Source organism: Limulus polyphemus, unplaced genomic scaffold, assembly GCF_000517525.1.
Source record: "Limulus polyphemus unplaced genomic scaffold, Limulus_polyphemus-2.1.2 Scaffold609, whole genome shotgun sequence".
NCBI lineage: Eukaryota > Metazoa > Arthropoda > Merostomata > Xiphosura > Limulidae > Limulus > Limulus polyphemus.
In genome coordinates, this window is record NW_013666219.1 from 263,943 (window position 1) to 279,112 (window position 15,170).

The 15,170-nt window shown below is 32.2% G+C and overlaps 1 protein-coding gene across 1 annotated transcript in view; it reads left to right on the plus strand.

Moving 5' to 3' along the window:
• The window catches only part of LOC106459442 (paired box protein Pax-6-like), an 86,998-nt gene that overhangs the window by 38,604 nt on the left and 33,224 nt on the right, over positions 1 to 15,170 (plus strand). Inside the window, exons 4-5 of the mRNA XM_022385939.1 lie at positions 4,634 to 4,900; positions 8,034 to 8,230. Coding sequence (XP_022241647.1) covers positions 4,634 to 4,900; positions 8,034 to 8,230 — 464 coding nt within the window. The remainder of the gene's footprint in view (positions 1 to 4,633; positions 4,901 to 8,033; positions 8,231 to 15,170) is intronic.

Here is a 15,170-nt window from a genome sequence, read left to right on the forward strand (position 1 = left end):
GTCACATAATAACGCCCCCACGGCTGAAAGGGCGAGCATGTTTGGTGTGACGGGGATTCGAATCCGCGACCCGCAGATTGTGAGTCGAGTGCTCTAACCACCTGGCCATGCCAGGCCTACACTCAATGTAACTCAATAATTATTATAGCATACTTAATGTTTTATTTTGAGATTAAACGTAATTCTTAATCATTTCATAGATACAGATTAAGAGATTAGGACGTACACAATTTAATGAATACTTAAGATTAGGAAGGATAAACTGATAGACAAATGAATGGAAAGATCTATGCTGTTGTGACATCAAATTAAGTTCATAGCATGTTTAAATGTCATCATCAATTCTTAGAGTTTTACTTAAAATGCTTCCTTTCTTCAAACAAAAACTTTTATGGTACTTTGTTGAGTCACTTGATGAAATATTTCGTTATTTCTGTGTACAAGAAAAAAGTCAATATCCTCGCAGTGAAAGGCTCAGTGCGTATGCTTTGAAAGTTGGCATTGGTGAATTGCCTGCACTATTGGGTATCAGGTTGTAGAAAAAGCTCCACGAATTTCCTTTAACCGTTTAATTAAAACACTTTAACGAAATTAAACACGCGCTGATCGCGTGTCGTCTCGGATCAAGTTGCGCATCGTCTCTCGAGCGTCCCAAAGTATTATGCGTTGTTAATAGTTTCCACGTGTGCTTGAGTGAGAAAATGTGTGTTAAATGGTACTTCACTATTGTTTTGGTACTCCTGGTTGAGGCACATCACAAAAAAAAAATATTATCTAATGACATCTCACACAAAAAACAAGCAGTACCTTCTTCTTTATATACACAAAAATTACAAAGCAGGGAGAGAGAGTTAAGTGTTTAGTGGGGATAGATAAGTGATAAGGTTGGCTTGGTGGAATACATTGCGCAACGAAAAACTCAGTTCGCGCGCCAACTGAAGCGGTAACAGAAGAAAATTAACCCCATGAGGCAAATCTGTTCAACAAACAAACAATAATAATGATGAATGATGGAACAATTCATTGTGTTTGTCTTTGAAATATTATTAATGTCAGCCAAAAAAATACGTATTTCCGGTCATTACTGTTGCTAGAAAGCACATGTTACAACTTTAGTACAGTATAAGAAGTATGTTCTTATATTTATACTTTTGAATGAGTTTTTATATTATTTTAATGGGTTGAGATTCAACAGAGGTTAGCATTAAAAGGACATGAAGGAACTGAATAACTGAGTTTTAAAACTTGTTAAAGTTAAACTGTTGTCATGGTTAATAACCCATACAATCATCTAAATCTAATTATAAATTAGTTACTAATAATTTATTACCACATACTAATTAATCGTTGTTTTATAGCCTACGTTTCGGCATTAATCTATTACCATTTTTCGGGTAGATAGGAAGAGGACTGCTGTAGAACAAACTTTTGTGGCGATTTTTAACTTGCCATAAATGAGTAGAAATCTTCAGCTTACTTAGCCAAGAGGCAATTGTTCAACCTTTGCTTAAATACGGCATACATTTGATATGCTAATATGCATAGATCTTAAGTGTATGATGTAAGGACAACGTAACTTCAAAAGACTGTCACAAAAGAACTCCTAGAGTGACTCGAGTTTATTAGTCATGTTGATAATTCCAAGTAAATAAAATAACCACGAAAGATGTTGTGAGTTTCTCAAACGAAAAAAAATATTTTGACTACACATTGTTTTGCAGCAACAAAAAAAAAACAAAAACGAATAAGTAAACTGTCTGTTAACTGTAGTTTCGAGGACTGTACTCTATGTGGCCCATTTCGGTCGAGGATATGGTATGTTAACCAAAGTAGCTTTAGATTATTTTTGGAGGGGAAATAGATGTAGCATAATTTTATTTGTATAGCCAACTTTTCTATAATGAAACACAAGTATAAAAGTTTTTATATAAATAAAGTTTACAATACACCAATACAACACCTTTTCGAAAAAACAGTCATATAAAGTTACTTGGAAAGACCTTGCTTAAAGTCGATTTAGCTGAATTAATATAAAAGTGAAAACAACTGATCTCAGCTGGTCATGGTATGAAATGTGAGCTTACGTATGTTAGTCCCTCGACGGGTCATTGGTAAGTTCCTGGGCTTAAAAGGGTAAAATCCGGAATTCCATTACCCGCGGTGGACAGTGCTGACAGACCTTTATGAAGCTTTTCGCTAACCAAACAAAAACGTGATTTATGTATTTCATGTCTTCTGGTCTAAGAAGTAATATCTGTAGTAAAATAGTAAAGGTTGTTGATTACAAATCACTAGCAATTATATTGTTAAAGATGATATCGATCATCAGCGAAAATCAATATTGTAATGTCACGATGAAAAAAATTTTTCACTTTCATATTTTCTAAAAGGAAGTATTGTTTAAAAAAAAGGTTTATTCAATTTAGCAAGTTCATGACTATTAATTTGAAATAAATATATTGCCTTTTGCCTGTTTTACGTACCTGAATAGCCTGCTTTTCGGAAAATTAAAAACGAATATTTAACGCGTTTCATCAAAAACACGTAGTGATACAAAACTTGTGGCATGAAGATACGAATGACCTAGAAAATCATGTATAAAGCAGTCGTACTAATTTTGTTTGCACAAAATTGTCAAGTAACTCTCCTTTTTGTTTTTCCACCTTCTTGTAGTTCATAATCTTGATATCGAATGTTCATTAAGATGAAATATACTTCATTTTATAAGGTGTCAGACAACAGATATTTATGACATTTATATTGGTTCAAAAGAAACGTCAATTAAATACTCTAATATTATTCCAAGATCTTTAATATTCAACATATTATCGGATCAGAACTCAGTTTAAGATAATATTTCACAGTCACAAACATCAATCGATATATGTATATTCCAATATGAAGAACTGTTAAATAAAAATTTATTAACGTGTACTCATTAGCATTTAAAGACATTTTCCAGTTTCTATGAGACTAATTCAAGTCTCTGGAAAATACAGATATTTCAAATAAATAATAGTTTAAAAACATTTTAGATTCATTATCCAAACTAAACCTTTTTGTCACAGTCTTAACTACAGCCAGTTTCATCACCTGCTTACGTTAGTTACATTTTATTCGTTTTAGAAAATTAGTTTAAAAAAAAGCATTTACACAGGGAACTTAGGTGTCGTCCAGTGTGAGGAAAGATAATGGGTTTGTAATTTTAGTTCGTACACCCTTCTGCTGTTTCCCACGCTGGAAATCCGACAAAGGGAATACAACGAGAAGGCAGAAAAAGCAACAAAATGGCAAATGGAACTTGAAGTAGCCACGTCTAAGTCTCTAGTTTTGACAACTACATGGGCGGAGCTTATCCTGGTTGTCGTTAAAAGTCGCAAGTTTGTTTTTTTTCTACTCCACTTCAACCTAAATAAGTCCATTTTTCTATATAGCATACTTACACAAACAAGCTTGACTGTGTGAAAAGCCAACATATTTTGCAAAAGTATATACACTGTTTCATTTATAATTTATACTTAAATGCTGTCGAAGCTCCGTGTAACTTGCATAGATTAATTCTTTTGTTTGGGGGTTCTGTGTTTCTGTCGTTGAAATAGAATGATTCAATGCCTAACACATGTAGCCAACTAGGCCCATAAGACATAATCACTATTTCGAATTTAAAATGAGAGAGTTTACCTCGGACGTTTTTTAACATTCATACAAGGGGCGGTTACTGTTACTGTCAATGTTGTGGATGTACATGATTTATATTTATACACTACATTTCACGTGGCCTTTGAGATTCAACATTAACTTAAACCAATAGGAACATAATAAATGTTTTATTTTCTGAAGTAGCTTGTACATTACAGAGTAAGAGTGGTAAAAGTTTATGTGCTATTACAATCATATGGATCAACTAATTTTGATTGTGAGTTGTCTGTAACTAAGCCTAACAACTATGAATGACAAGTTCATATTATTATAGACTTCTTTGAGCTGTAACCAAAAGCAGTGTAACTTTATTATTATTTTTCAACGTGAAGCAAAAACCCCCCATTCAAGGTTTTCAACATATGTTTTGAAATTAGCTCATACTTAACTACTCTTCATACACATAATATTATTAACAGTTTCGTTATACATTATATGCCTTTGACAGATCCTTTTAATTTAAGCTCAGGCTTCAACGCATTTTCGGTACATTTTTTACATATCATGTACGTTGCTTTAGTTTATACTTCAGCTCCAAGATTGGTATCCAACATATGTGAGCTACAAGTTTGCTTTTTCATGTGACTTATGAAATTCATTTCCTGTTCCTTCCTATATATACATTAGCTTAGCGTTTTCAAATACGCTGGAATAAGTGCGTTTCTTTTTCGCATTCGTAAGGCGACATCGCTTGTTCTTGTATAACTTTCAACGTTTCTACAAAACCTTTAAACGAATAGCAATTAAGCTATATATTCAAAATGTTAACATAGGGAATACCGTTTTATGCGAAAAACAAACAGCATTTACAGTTATAAGCTGACAAACTTGTATATTTATTTAAAATGATATCCCTAAATGATGAAACGTTTGTTTCTATTTGATACTTTTAAAAAGAAAATATGTTTATATATAAATAACTTTTCTATTTTAGGAATTTGCACCAATAACACTGCACCAAGTGTTAGTTCTATTAATCGAATACTGCGAAATCGAGCTGCTGAGAGAGCGGCGGCCGAGTTTGCTCGCGCCGCCGGTTACACTATGTATCATCCATATGCAGCGGCTTTTCCATGGGGACCTGCAGCAGCAACTCCACACATGTGGCCGTCCTTCCCTGGAGCACATCTTCCACTAGGAACGACCACCGATCCAGCAGCACTTGCTACAATGACTGCTTTAAAGGAACAACGGGCAGCAGGTAAGTCTGACTTGTGTTATTTGTGTTGTGTAGGAATAATGCATCAAAGCTACATACAAAGACACCTTTTAGTTTACTATATTTGTTAAAATATTACAACAGAGAAGGCTAGTTGATGTGTAGATGTATTCAGTCTTCCACTCATCAGACCATTTTAGATGAGTACTGATATATATTGAACAATTTTATGACTCCATAAACAAACATATTGCATTGAGTTTCACGTGTTCAGAAGTAGTTGAAACACGTAAAATATTAATTTACACTTTTAACAACAAGAAGTTTTATTTCTAATATCAATGTTTATAAACCTTATACAAACCTTTAGCTTATATGGTGCGAGTTGCCCCTCGATACCACAAAATATTACACCTACCTTAAGCTGCAGGTCCATTATATGAGTGACAATCATTCCCCTTGGTGTGGATGGTGAATGGTAAGGTACTGCTGAGAAGCTGTTTTCTGTTTGATAGGTATCTCAATTATAGGGACGGTGGCCTTAGTAGCTTTGCCAATAATATAAAATATAATTACTAAAGATTAAATGCTGAAAATTTTATGAAGTAAGCATAAAGTTGGTTCCAAACAGATAAACAAACCTAGGAAGAGTTTAGAATGCCAGTGATTTGTTTTGAAAATCTCCATCAACTGACCCTGATATACATTTCTGTGCCCTTATATAAGTTTAAACAGAAGCCATGTAATGTGGGCTAAATTCATTTTGATAACCTTTTCGTTCAAAGAGTTGAAAATTTTCAACATAAACACATTAAATACGGCGACATATTGAAGGAACGTTCCTGAATAGTAGCATGTATTATTTTAGAGATAAAACATTTTTATTACTTTAAAACGTATTAGGCTATTTCAAATGTCTGTCAAATATTCACATTATAAGATTAAGTAAGTTCATTTTCTTTTCTCACTTTACTTGTGGTCTGAACACAATTGGTGTTTTACTTAAGTATAAAATCCACACGCTCTTAAATAGTCTGTATTAAAGCGGTTCTCGCTATAGAAAAGATGTAAAGGCCTCACAAAAGTTCTGAAACACACTTATCCAGTGTTCTAGTAACCCAGAATTCCATCCCTCCGTAAAGAATGTTCATTACTGTACACACACATGTGTACATATTGTCATATTACAGAGAATCTGTAAAATTACATTGTCATCAATATGCTTAGTTTAGGTGTTAAACAAGATCAATTTCAGGTTTTGAGGTGGTTAATATAGCATATACATAATATTATAATAGATAATGATAGGTTATAGATTAACATTTCAATAAATTTTATTCATCGCATTATATCTCAAAAACAGCCTGTTCTGTAGTGTATTGCAACTGTACGTATTTTTCACACTATTACCATTCAAATCAACTGTTGTAAAATATACACTACTGATTAGGGCTAAGTTATTAAAGAATGCAAGCTATTGTGAACCCGTTATTAGTGATAATACTGTATGATACAGCATCTATCTCCGACTTGATTAATGTAACTTTACGTGGGTTTTCAAGTAAATACACAAACGTATCTTAAAGGCTGTTCACAAGAGTAAAATATCTTCTGAGAAAAAACGGCAACATGGTAGTTTTATCAAAGTTATTTAAAAAAAAAACAACAAAAAAAGATATTATATGAGTAAGAAAGTACACAAAACTTCAGCTTTATTTCCATTAAATTTGTGAAACTGAAAAACTTACTAGTCTGTATCTCGACAGGATAATTGCTGCAAGACGCCGGGAATCGCCAATTTAAATATTATGATATCGTATACACCGGATGTCGCAAAGTGATTAGCATACCCCGACTGTGAATCCTGGGGTTTATGGTTCGTGTCCCGTTCCTACAAATATCGTGCTCTGAACTTTGTGGTCGTGGTCGCGCTATAAAAGTAACTTAAATCCAACACTTCGCCTACATAAGAATAGACGAAGAGCTTATGATGGGTGCTCTTAACGTGCTACTTTCCTTCCATTTTGTCAGTTCAAAATTACAGACAACTGTGTACAGATGTAGCTGTTTTATAGCTTTGCGTGAAAGTGTCGACATGCTGCAACGTATGTTTCCCATTTTCACTTTATTGTCTTAGATAATTCATATAAATACACTTCTCAATATACTGTTTGCATACAACATGTATTATTTATTCGCCTTTCGAGTAACTTCGAAAAATTGTCATTAAGAAGCAGTCCGAAGTTGAAACTTAGAAAGAACCTTTCATCCTCATTCCAACTTCTAACTGATGCTACGGGGTAACACACACACATATGTAAATATATATAAATCTATATATGAAATAGAGCGATAGGAGTTTCTAACAGATCTGATATGAATTTAGTCGTAATGTAAACAAGTACAAACAATGTAGAGATGGCAAGTGGTATAACATGCATGTTTTATTAGAACAAGTAATAACTGTATGCTTGATATATCAAAGAGTAGAATGTGGTGCAGCCGTTATTGCGAAAAAGATTTATATTCGTTTACACCATCACTACGCTTTATATGTTTGTATAATATGATATGGCATTTTAAGTTTGCATTATTTTCGCATCTGTTCATGAAACGGTAATTCATCCACGAGTATAAACGTCCGGATAGATTTGAATTGCTCCATTTGGTGTCAGGAAAAACAAACCCACAAACAAGGTCTGCTTTTATACATCTTTGAAGTACAGCTTTGAATCTTTATAATACTCACTTTTTTATAACTCCAGAAAATATCTATAAACACACAGTAAACTAATCGAAATGCCCTTTTTATGAAGTGGATAAATTGGGTACTAATAAATAAAGTTAATGGGTTGTGTATGTCACATTTTGAGAACTTTAATTTGCAAAAGTGCAATATTAACATATTGGATTGGCTGTTCCTTTACCCAGTTTTTAAACAAACCCAGCTATGATTGGATTTTCACTATACAGTGTAAAAAAGTAATAACTTTTATGTATTTCGTCCAATAAAAACGGTTCCTATAATTAAAAAAGAAATTAATATCTATATTATCAACTCTGTTTCTGCATCGGGGGAAGGATATTTGTATTTCAACCCTCAGCAAACAAGTTTCTATTCTTGATTCTGTTTTTCGTAGCAGAAAGATTGTTTTAATTATAAATTCGGTTTCAGGCCTTACTGATAAAGACAGTGAAGAAGGGACAAGCTCGGACACAGGTGATAGACCTAAGTTCCGAAGGAACCGAACTACTTTCAATCCTGAACAGTTAGAAATTTTGGAAGAAGAATTCGAAAAAACGCATTATCCTTGTGTCAATACGCGCGAGCGTCTTGCCACCAAAACAAATCTGTCAGAAGCAAGGGTTCAGGTGTGTACTTCTTCATATCTTTAAAGCTTTTCTCTTGCTACAGTTAGTGCTGCTTACATTTCAACAAAAAAATATTGGTTTGGTTTGCCTTGTTAATTTCATTCAACAAAGCTTTTCGAAAATATCTCTGTCTTGCAAGCAAAAGAAAGTGATTATGACGTGTTTAGTACTTGTTTTTTTTTATAATTTTCAATGCGATTTATTGTTAAAATCGTAAGCTATCTTAATCTCATAAACTGTATTTTAAGACCTGTTAACATAGATATTCGTGTTAACTGACAATCATTTATAAATAAAAAAGCATAGGAATCCTCATAATATTAAAAATGTATAAACACTTTAACACCGTAGTTGTAGGAATACAGGAGACAATAAACACACAGGTGAACATAAAAGTCGTAGAAACACTAGAAACTAAACACACATGTGAACATAAGAATTGTAGAAACACTAGAAACTAAATACACAGATGTGAACATAAGAATTGTAGAAATACTAGAAACTAAACACACATTAGTATGATAATTGTAAGTACATTGGAAATTAAACACACATGTGAACATAAGAATTGTAGAAACACTAGAAACTAAACACACACACATTAGTATGAGAATTGTAAGGACATGGGAAACTCTAAACACATATGCGAACAAAGGAATTGTAGAAATACTAGAAACTAAACCCACACATTAGTATGAGAATTTTAAGGACATGGGAAACTCTAAACACATATGTGAACATAATAATTGTAGAAACATTAAAAATTAAACACACACACATTAGTATGAGAATTGTAAGGACATGGGAAACTAAACACATATGCGAACAAAGGAATTGTAGAAATACTAGAAACTAAACACACACATTAGTATGAGAATTTTAAGGACATGGGAAATTCTAAACACATATGTGAACATAATAATTGTAGAAATACTAGAAACTAAACATACACAAGTTAAAATGAGAAACTTAGGAACACTGGGAACACTAAATACACACGCGAACAAAAAAGTTGTAGAAACATTAGAAACCAAACACACAAATTAACATGAGAAGTGTAGTAAGACTGGAAACTTTAAACACGTGTTAACATAATGTTTGCAAAAACATTGGAACTCCAAACACACATGTTAACATTATTACTGTAGGATCATTTAAAAATAAAGAATTGTAAGAACAGTTTAAACTAAAAACATACGTTAACATAAGGATTGTAGTAACGCTGGAATTGTAAAACAGGTATCCATAAAGCTCAACATACAAATATGAGAATTGGCATTTTTCTAAGATAATTTCGTCTAATATTCAAATTTATTATAACCATTCATGTAAACACCATTATCCTTCTAACGCTGATAACTCTTTAATCAGACATGAAATATCAGCATCTAGTTACATTGATAACTCTGTAAAGGTTCATGTAAGTACTTGCACCCTTCTAACATTGATATCTCTATTTAATTGGGGAATATTAGTGTTTCGTAACACTGATAAGTCCTTGAAGATTGATATAAACGTTAATACCCACATAACACTGAAAGTTCTCTAAACATATACATATACATTCGTATTAGTATAATACTGTCAGCTGTTTAGAAACACGTTTGAACTTTGCATTCACAAAACACATAACATTACTGAAACCGTAGGAGTCACGGATGTGTTTTAAGCAGTACAACTTATGTTTTGAAAGTTTTTTTTAACGGCGCATTTATTTGAGCAAAATGATCTTACAACTTGCCAATATCAACAAACATATCTTATTCACCCACTGTCAGTATTCATGTCCCTGCGAATGTAGTTACACAGTCAGCATATTGAATTTAATAGTACTAAAAATTGTAATTAATCTTCCAATTTGAGAAGATGCAGTATCACCAAATGTGATGGCTTAAGATCTATCTCAGTTTGTCAATTACCAGACTCTCGGATTCGTAAATGCTGTTCATTTTCAGCTGAATTATCTATAACAAAGTTGTCAGCTGTGACTGAAATATTATATCTTCTAGAGAAATACCATTCCCTACTTGCTGAGTTCTCAGATTTTCCAAGAGTATGATCTTTTAAACATAAATATGACTTTATCTGTGGATATACTATGCCTAGGCTTGAAACTAATTTCTGTCATTGTTTACGTACATATAAATGAGTCAAAAAGAGATTAGTTCAAGTCCTGACAAGCATCTAACCTCAATACAAATTAGACATACACACACACACCCCGTTTTAAGCTTGTAATACCTGAAATTAAGCGGTCATTCGTCATTTACAAATTTATTTGTTTTGGCTGAGCGGATGAATGCATAGGCTTCACTACTGGGTTGCTATCTGTTTTCATATAATAATCTGTTCTAGCGAACCTAAAAAGTCATTGAGTCAATTATTGAGTACAGTCAGTGCACGAGTGACTACAAAATTACATTTCTTACATATAATCAATCAGTCACCCTTCCACTACTGATATCAATCAAAAATGGCTCTTTGTTATCGTTCATTTAATCTTCACTAGGTATAATGTTGCTATAACTGACAACTTTATGACAGGTATTCCAAAAACCGAGGATAAGCAGTAACTACTAATCCGAGAAAGTCAAGTAAATGCTAAACTGAAGCTGATCTTAAAACAACAAAATTCGGAAGTGCCGTTTCTTTTCAAATTATACTGCAATTTGCTTACATACGTTTTGTGAAATTTCATAATCTGTGTACGGAGGACAACGAATTTACACACTGAGCCTATGAGGGATGTGAAATTATACACTCAATGTACGAGAGGCCATAAAAATATGCACTCAATATACAAGAAGCTATGGAATTATACACTCAGTGTACAAGAGGAATGAAAATGCACACACACAGTGTACGAGTGACTACAAAATGACACTTCATACATATAATCATTCATTCTGATTAAGAAGTTAGCATACAGGCTCACATACAGAAGTTGTAATGGTTTTCAAACGAGACCCAAAACTCGAATAGTTCACTATTCTCCTTCAGGAGAATAAAGGAGAATATAATCAACAGTCACCCTCTTGCTATTGGTTTCAATTAAAAATGGCTATTTGTCATCGTTCATTTAATCTGTTAGTATTTCGAAATATATACTTGCATATAATTTCAAACTTGTATATTCAGCTATATGCATAATAGTTAATGTCTCTCTATATATATACATATCGTTTTTGTCATCGGGAGTGTTTCCTCACCAATAGATACATCTATTCCCTGAGAATGACTAGTGCGACTGTTAGCTATGCACACAGAGCTAGTTCCTGGTATTCTAAGGGCGGACATGCAATGACCGAGAACAACTATATGGGTAGTTGTTATTTCAAAGGAAAGTCAGTATCGCTTTCTGCTATCGGAGAAGCAATCAATAACTATAACCAACATGGTTTCTGGTTGGTGAGTTTTCTAGCTGGTTGCGGGGAGGGGGATCAGTTAAAGTCATGTAGTAAGTGCAACTAGAATATTACAGCAAACGTTACATTATAACATTATCGTTCCGTGAAGATGTGTTCTTATACGTAACACAAAATTTTAAGATATTTCCATTTGTTAGATAACAACTACTGTTAGAATAATATATATATATATATCATTTAGTGGAGGTATTCGAGATATTTAATCTTACACACCAGAAGATCTTTTCATAAGACATAAAATACAACAAAGGATTCCGAAATAGTCATAATTTCCCAAATCAGAATATATTTTAAATTGCAATGAAACTCATTAAACGGATCGTTTTTTGGTATTTGTTAAAATTAAGTATTATTCTTGGTACTAATTAAGGGAGGTAGCAGTAGTTTCACCGACGTTAGTTACTGTGTGTGTTTATCTGAGAAATGTTTCTCACAAATGTTTGACATTTTGTTTTCTTATAACAATTTCCCAAATGGTACTGTTTATGTTACATGAAACAATGAATTTTACACTTTCTTAATAAACAGAAATCTTCTAAATTTGATTTTAAAAATCAGTTAGAGAAGTTAGTGTACGTTGTAAATTAATATATGCTCCACGTTTTGATTATGATCTAGAAAGTAAACCACTGCTTATCCAGCATTTTGTTTTCGTTTTATTATTTATATTATTAGCTGCAAAGAGAGGTCAATGTACCTGGAAAATGAACATATCCTCAATGTGTTACATTTAGTACGAAAAGAAATACGTTGCATATCCAGTATTTTGTTCTTACACTTTCATTTATACCTCTAAATGTTAACTATCACACATTAATTATTAGTTAATAGTGTTAAATGTAATCCAACACAATTCACAAGCTCATTGGCTAAATCTAAAGAGTGCAAACATTAGACATTGCTATACAATAAACAACTTGATTTAGTCCAGTAGATAATCCTAGTAATCTGCTCACATCTATACATGAACAATATAGATGCTGTTTTCATCATAGGGAGTTTATGAATTTTTTTACTAATGAAATATGTTGCCTCCTGAGGGATGGGCAAGTGATCTAAATTTACTTCTTTATTTGCTACATATGGCATACCCCACAATCAAACTAAATAAAACCGATTAGAGTAATACAGATATATCACTTCCTTCTGATCTTTTATACCACAATACGGCAGCGTAAAAAATCACGAAACCAATCTGGGTTAATATAACTTGTTTCAGCATATACATACTTTAATGTTATCACAAACATATAATTAACTGGTTCTACTCATTCCTAACCTATAATGATTTAGTAAATTCATTCCCAAAACAAAATCGGTTTATAATGGAAAGCATAAAATTCATTTTTATCAAAATCTGACCTACTTTTATTCAGTATATCACTAATTTTTCTTGAAAGTTTGTAAAGTACATTCATAATGAATGTAAAATATCTGACATTAACAGGTGATTAAGGATAACTTTCTCAGAAACCGAACATTAAGATCAATGTTTTAATTCACAAAACTTATAAGGCATGATTTACGTGATAAAGTCTCTAAGAATGATGGTTTTATTAGCTCACTAACTGATTAATTACAACAACTGAGCTTTTTCTTCTCTGAATTATCAATAGCGACAAGTAATAAATTGACTAACAAATTTATTATGAAAAGGTAACACTTAACTAACTGATTAATAAGGAAACGCTATTATTTCATTAACTGTTAAGTAATGGAATATTAACTCTTTATTAACTGATCAGTTATGTCAAGTTACTACTCCAGTATCGACTAATTATTACCTAACTAGATAATTAGTAACTGCAACTTATTACTTACCTAACTAGTCAATAACAACAAGTTATCACTTCTGCAAGTAACCAATAACGACAACCTATTACTTAATTATCTGATCAGTTACGACAAACTATTACCTCACTAACTGATCAATATAGACTAGTTATCCCCCTCACTGACTTATCAGTTGCGACAAGTTATTACCAGACTAAATATCAGGATTGAAAGCTATATCTGTAACCATCTATCATTGTCTGTCATTATTCTTTATTCAATTTAAAATATACGGATACAAATATTTATAAGAAATTATAATGTTCTGTATGTAGGAAAGGGTATTAGTTTTCTATCTGTAATGAAAACCAACAAACTAATAGATACTTGTCTCATATCATTTGATTAGTGATTTAACGTTGATATCATAGTATGTCGAATAATACAGTACAATTGAAATTGTGTAATGGTTTTGGCAAAACATATCTATTTTTTAATTCCTTTTATACTGTAACAAATGGGATTTAAAAAAAGAATCTTTATGTTACCCAAGGAGTGTTCGATGTCTTATTATAAAGAAACGAAATATATATGTTTCGTCCTACATCCAGTAGTTTATTATTTTCTCATTAGCTAGAAGCCTTGATAATTGAAGTTTCTCTGTTCGAAGAGGTTAGATATTACACCAACTACCTTATGTACCGCAAACTTTGACAGATTGAGTCATATGCGAAACAAGTAAAAGAGCTGTTGCGTACGCAGAAACAATGATTTTAACAATCATAATATACGTAATCAAAAGCTACTTCCAACATATCGTATAAAAATTAATAATATGTGTATAAAATAATTTAATATTGATGTATGTCTTGTTACTCTTACACCCAATTATTAACTTCTCCTTCCCCACTGAAACTAAGGACGACCTTAATTAATTAAACTAATTATGTAAAAGTTTCTTTTCACAACCGGTTTTTAACTTTTTTTTATTCCTAGTGAAACTACAACTACTTTTAGCTGAGAGAACTCATACTTACACCTAGAATCAATATTTAGTATTCTTCATTATCTAAGATAGTCTATATATCAGTAGCTGAGGACTGATCTGATTTATTTTATATGTTCACACTTAATTTTTAATCAGATTCATTACCTGAAGATATTATCATATGTTGGGGGAACTGATCTCATGTGTGTAAGTACATGCGCGTGCATGGAGAAATGTGTTGATTTTATAATTTAGATGTAGTTTAACTGGAAATGAAAACTGAAATAGTATAGATCTACGAAAAATCATAGTTTATATACGTATATATATATTACTGTATTTGGCGTTGAGAGTGAACGCATCTAGAGGGTAAAATGTAATTTAATTGAAATGCAGAAATCTATACCAATTTTATATGTTTGTATTGAAGAATATGCATATACCTTTGCTTATCTATGCGAATCCATTCAGGGGTTTTACTGTTCGCATTATTAACGACTGCATTTAACCGTAGTAATTGATTTTAGCCCTACTAACAGATAAAAACATATGCTGATGCTTTCATAAAAACCCAGAGATGAATCAATTCATCAATAAAAGAAAAACAATAGCATCTCCTGTAGGTGTTAATTCTGAATCACAGTAAATTATTTTATATGTTCATACAAGATTATTATGTTTGTCTGTTATATTCCCAATAACAGTAAAATCAAAATTGTCAAGAAATTATCATGATGAGATTCATTTATTA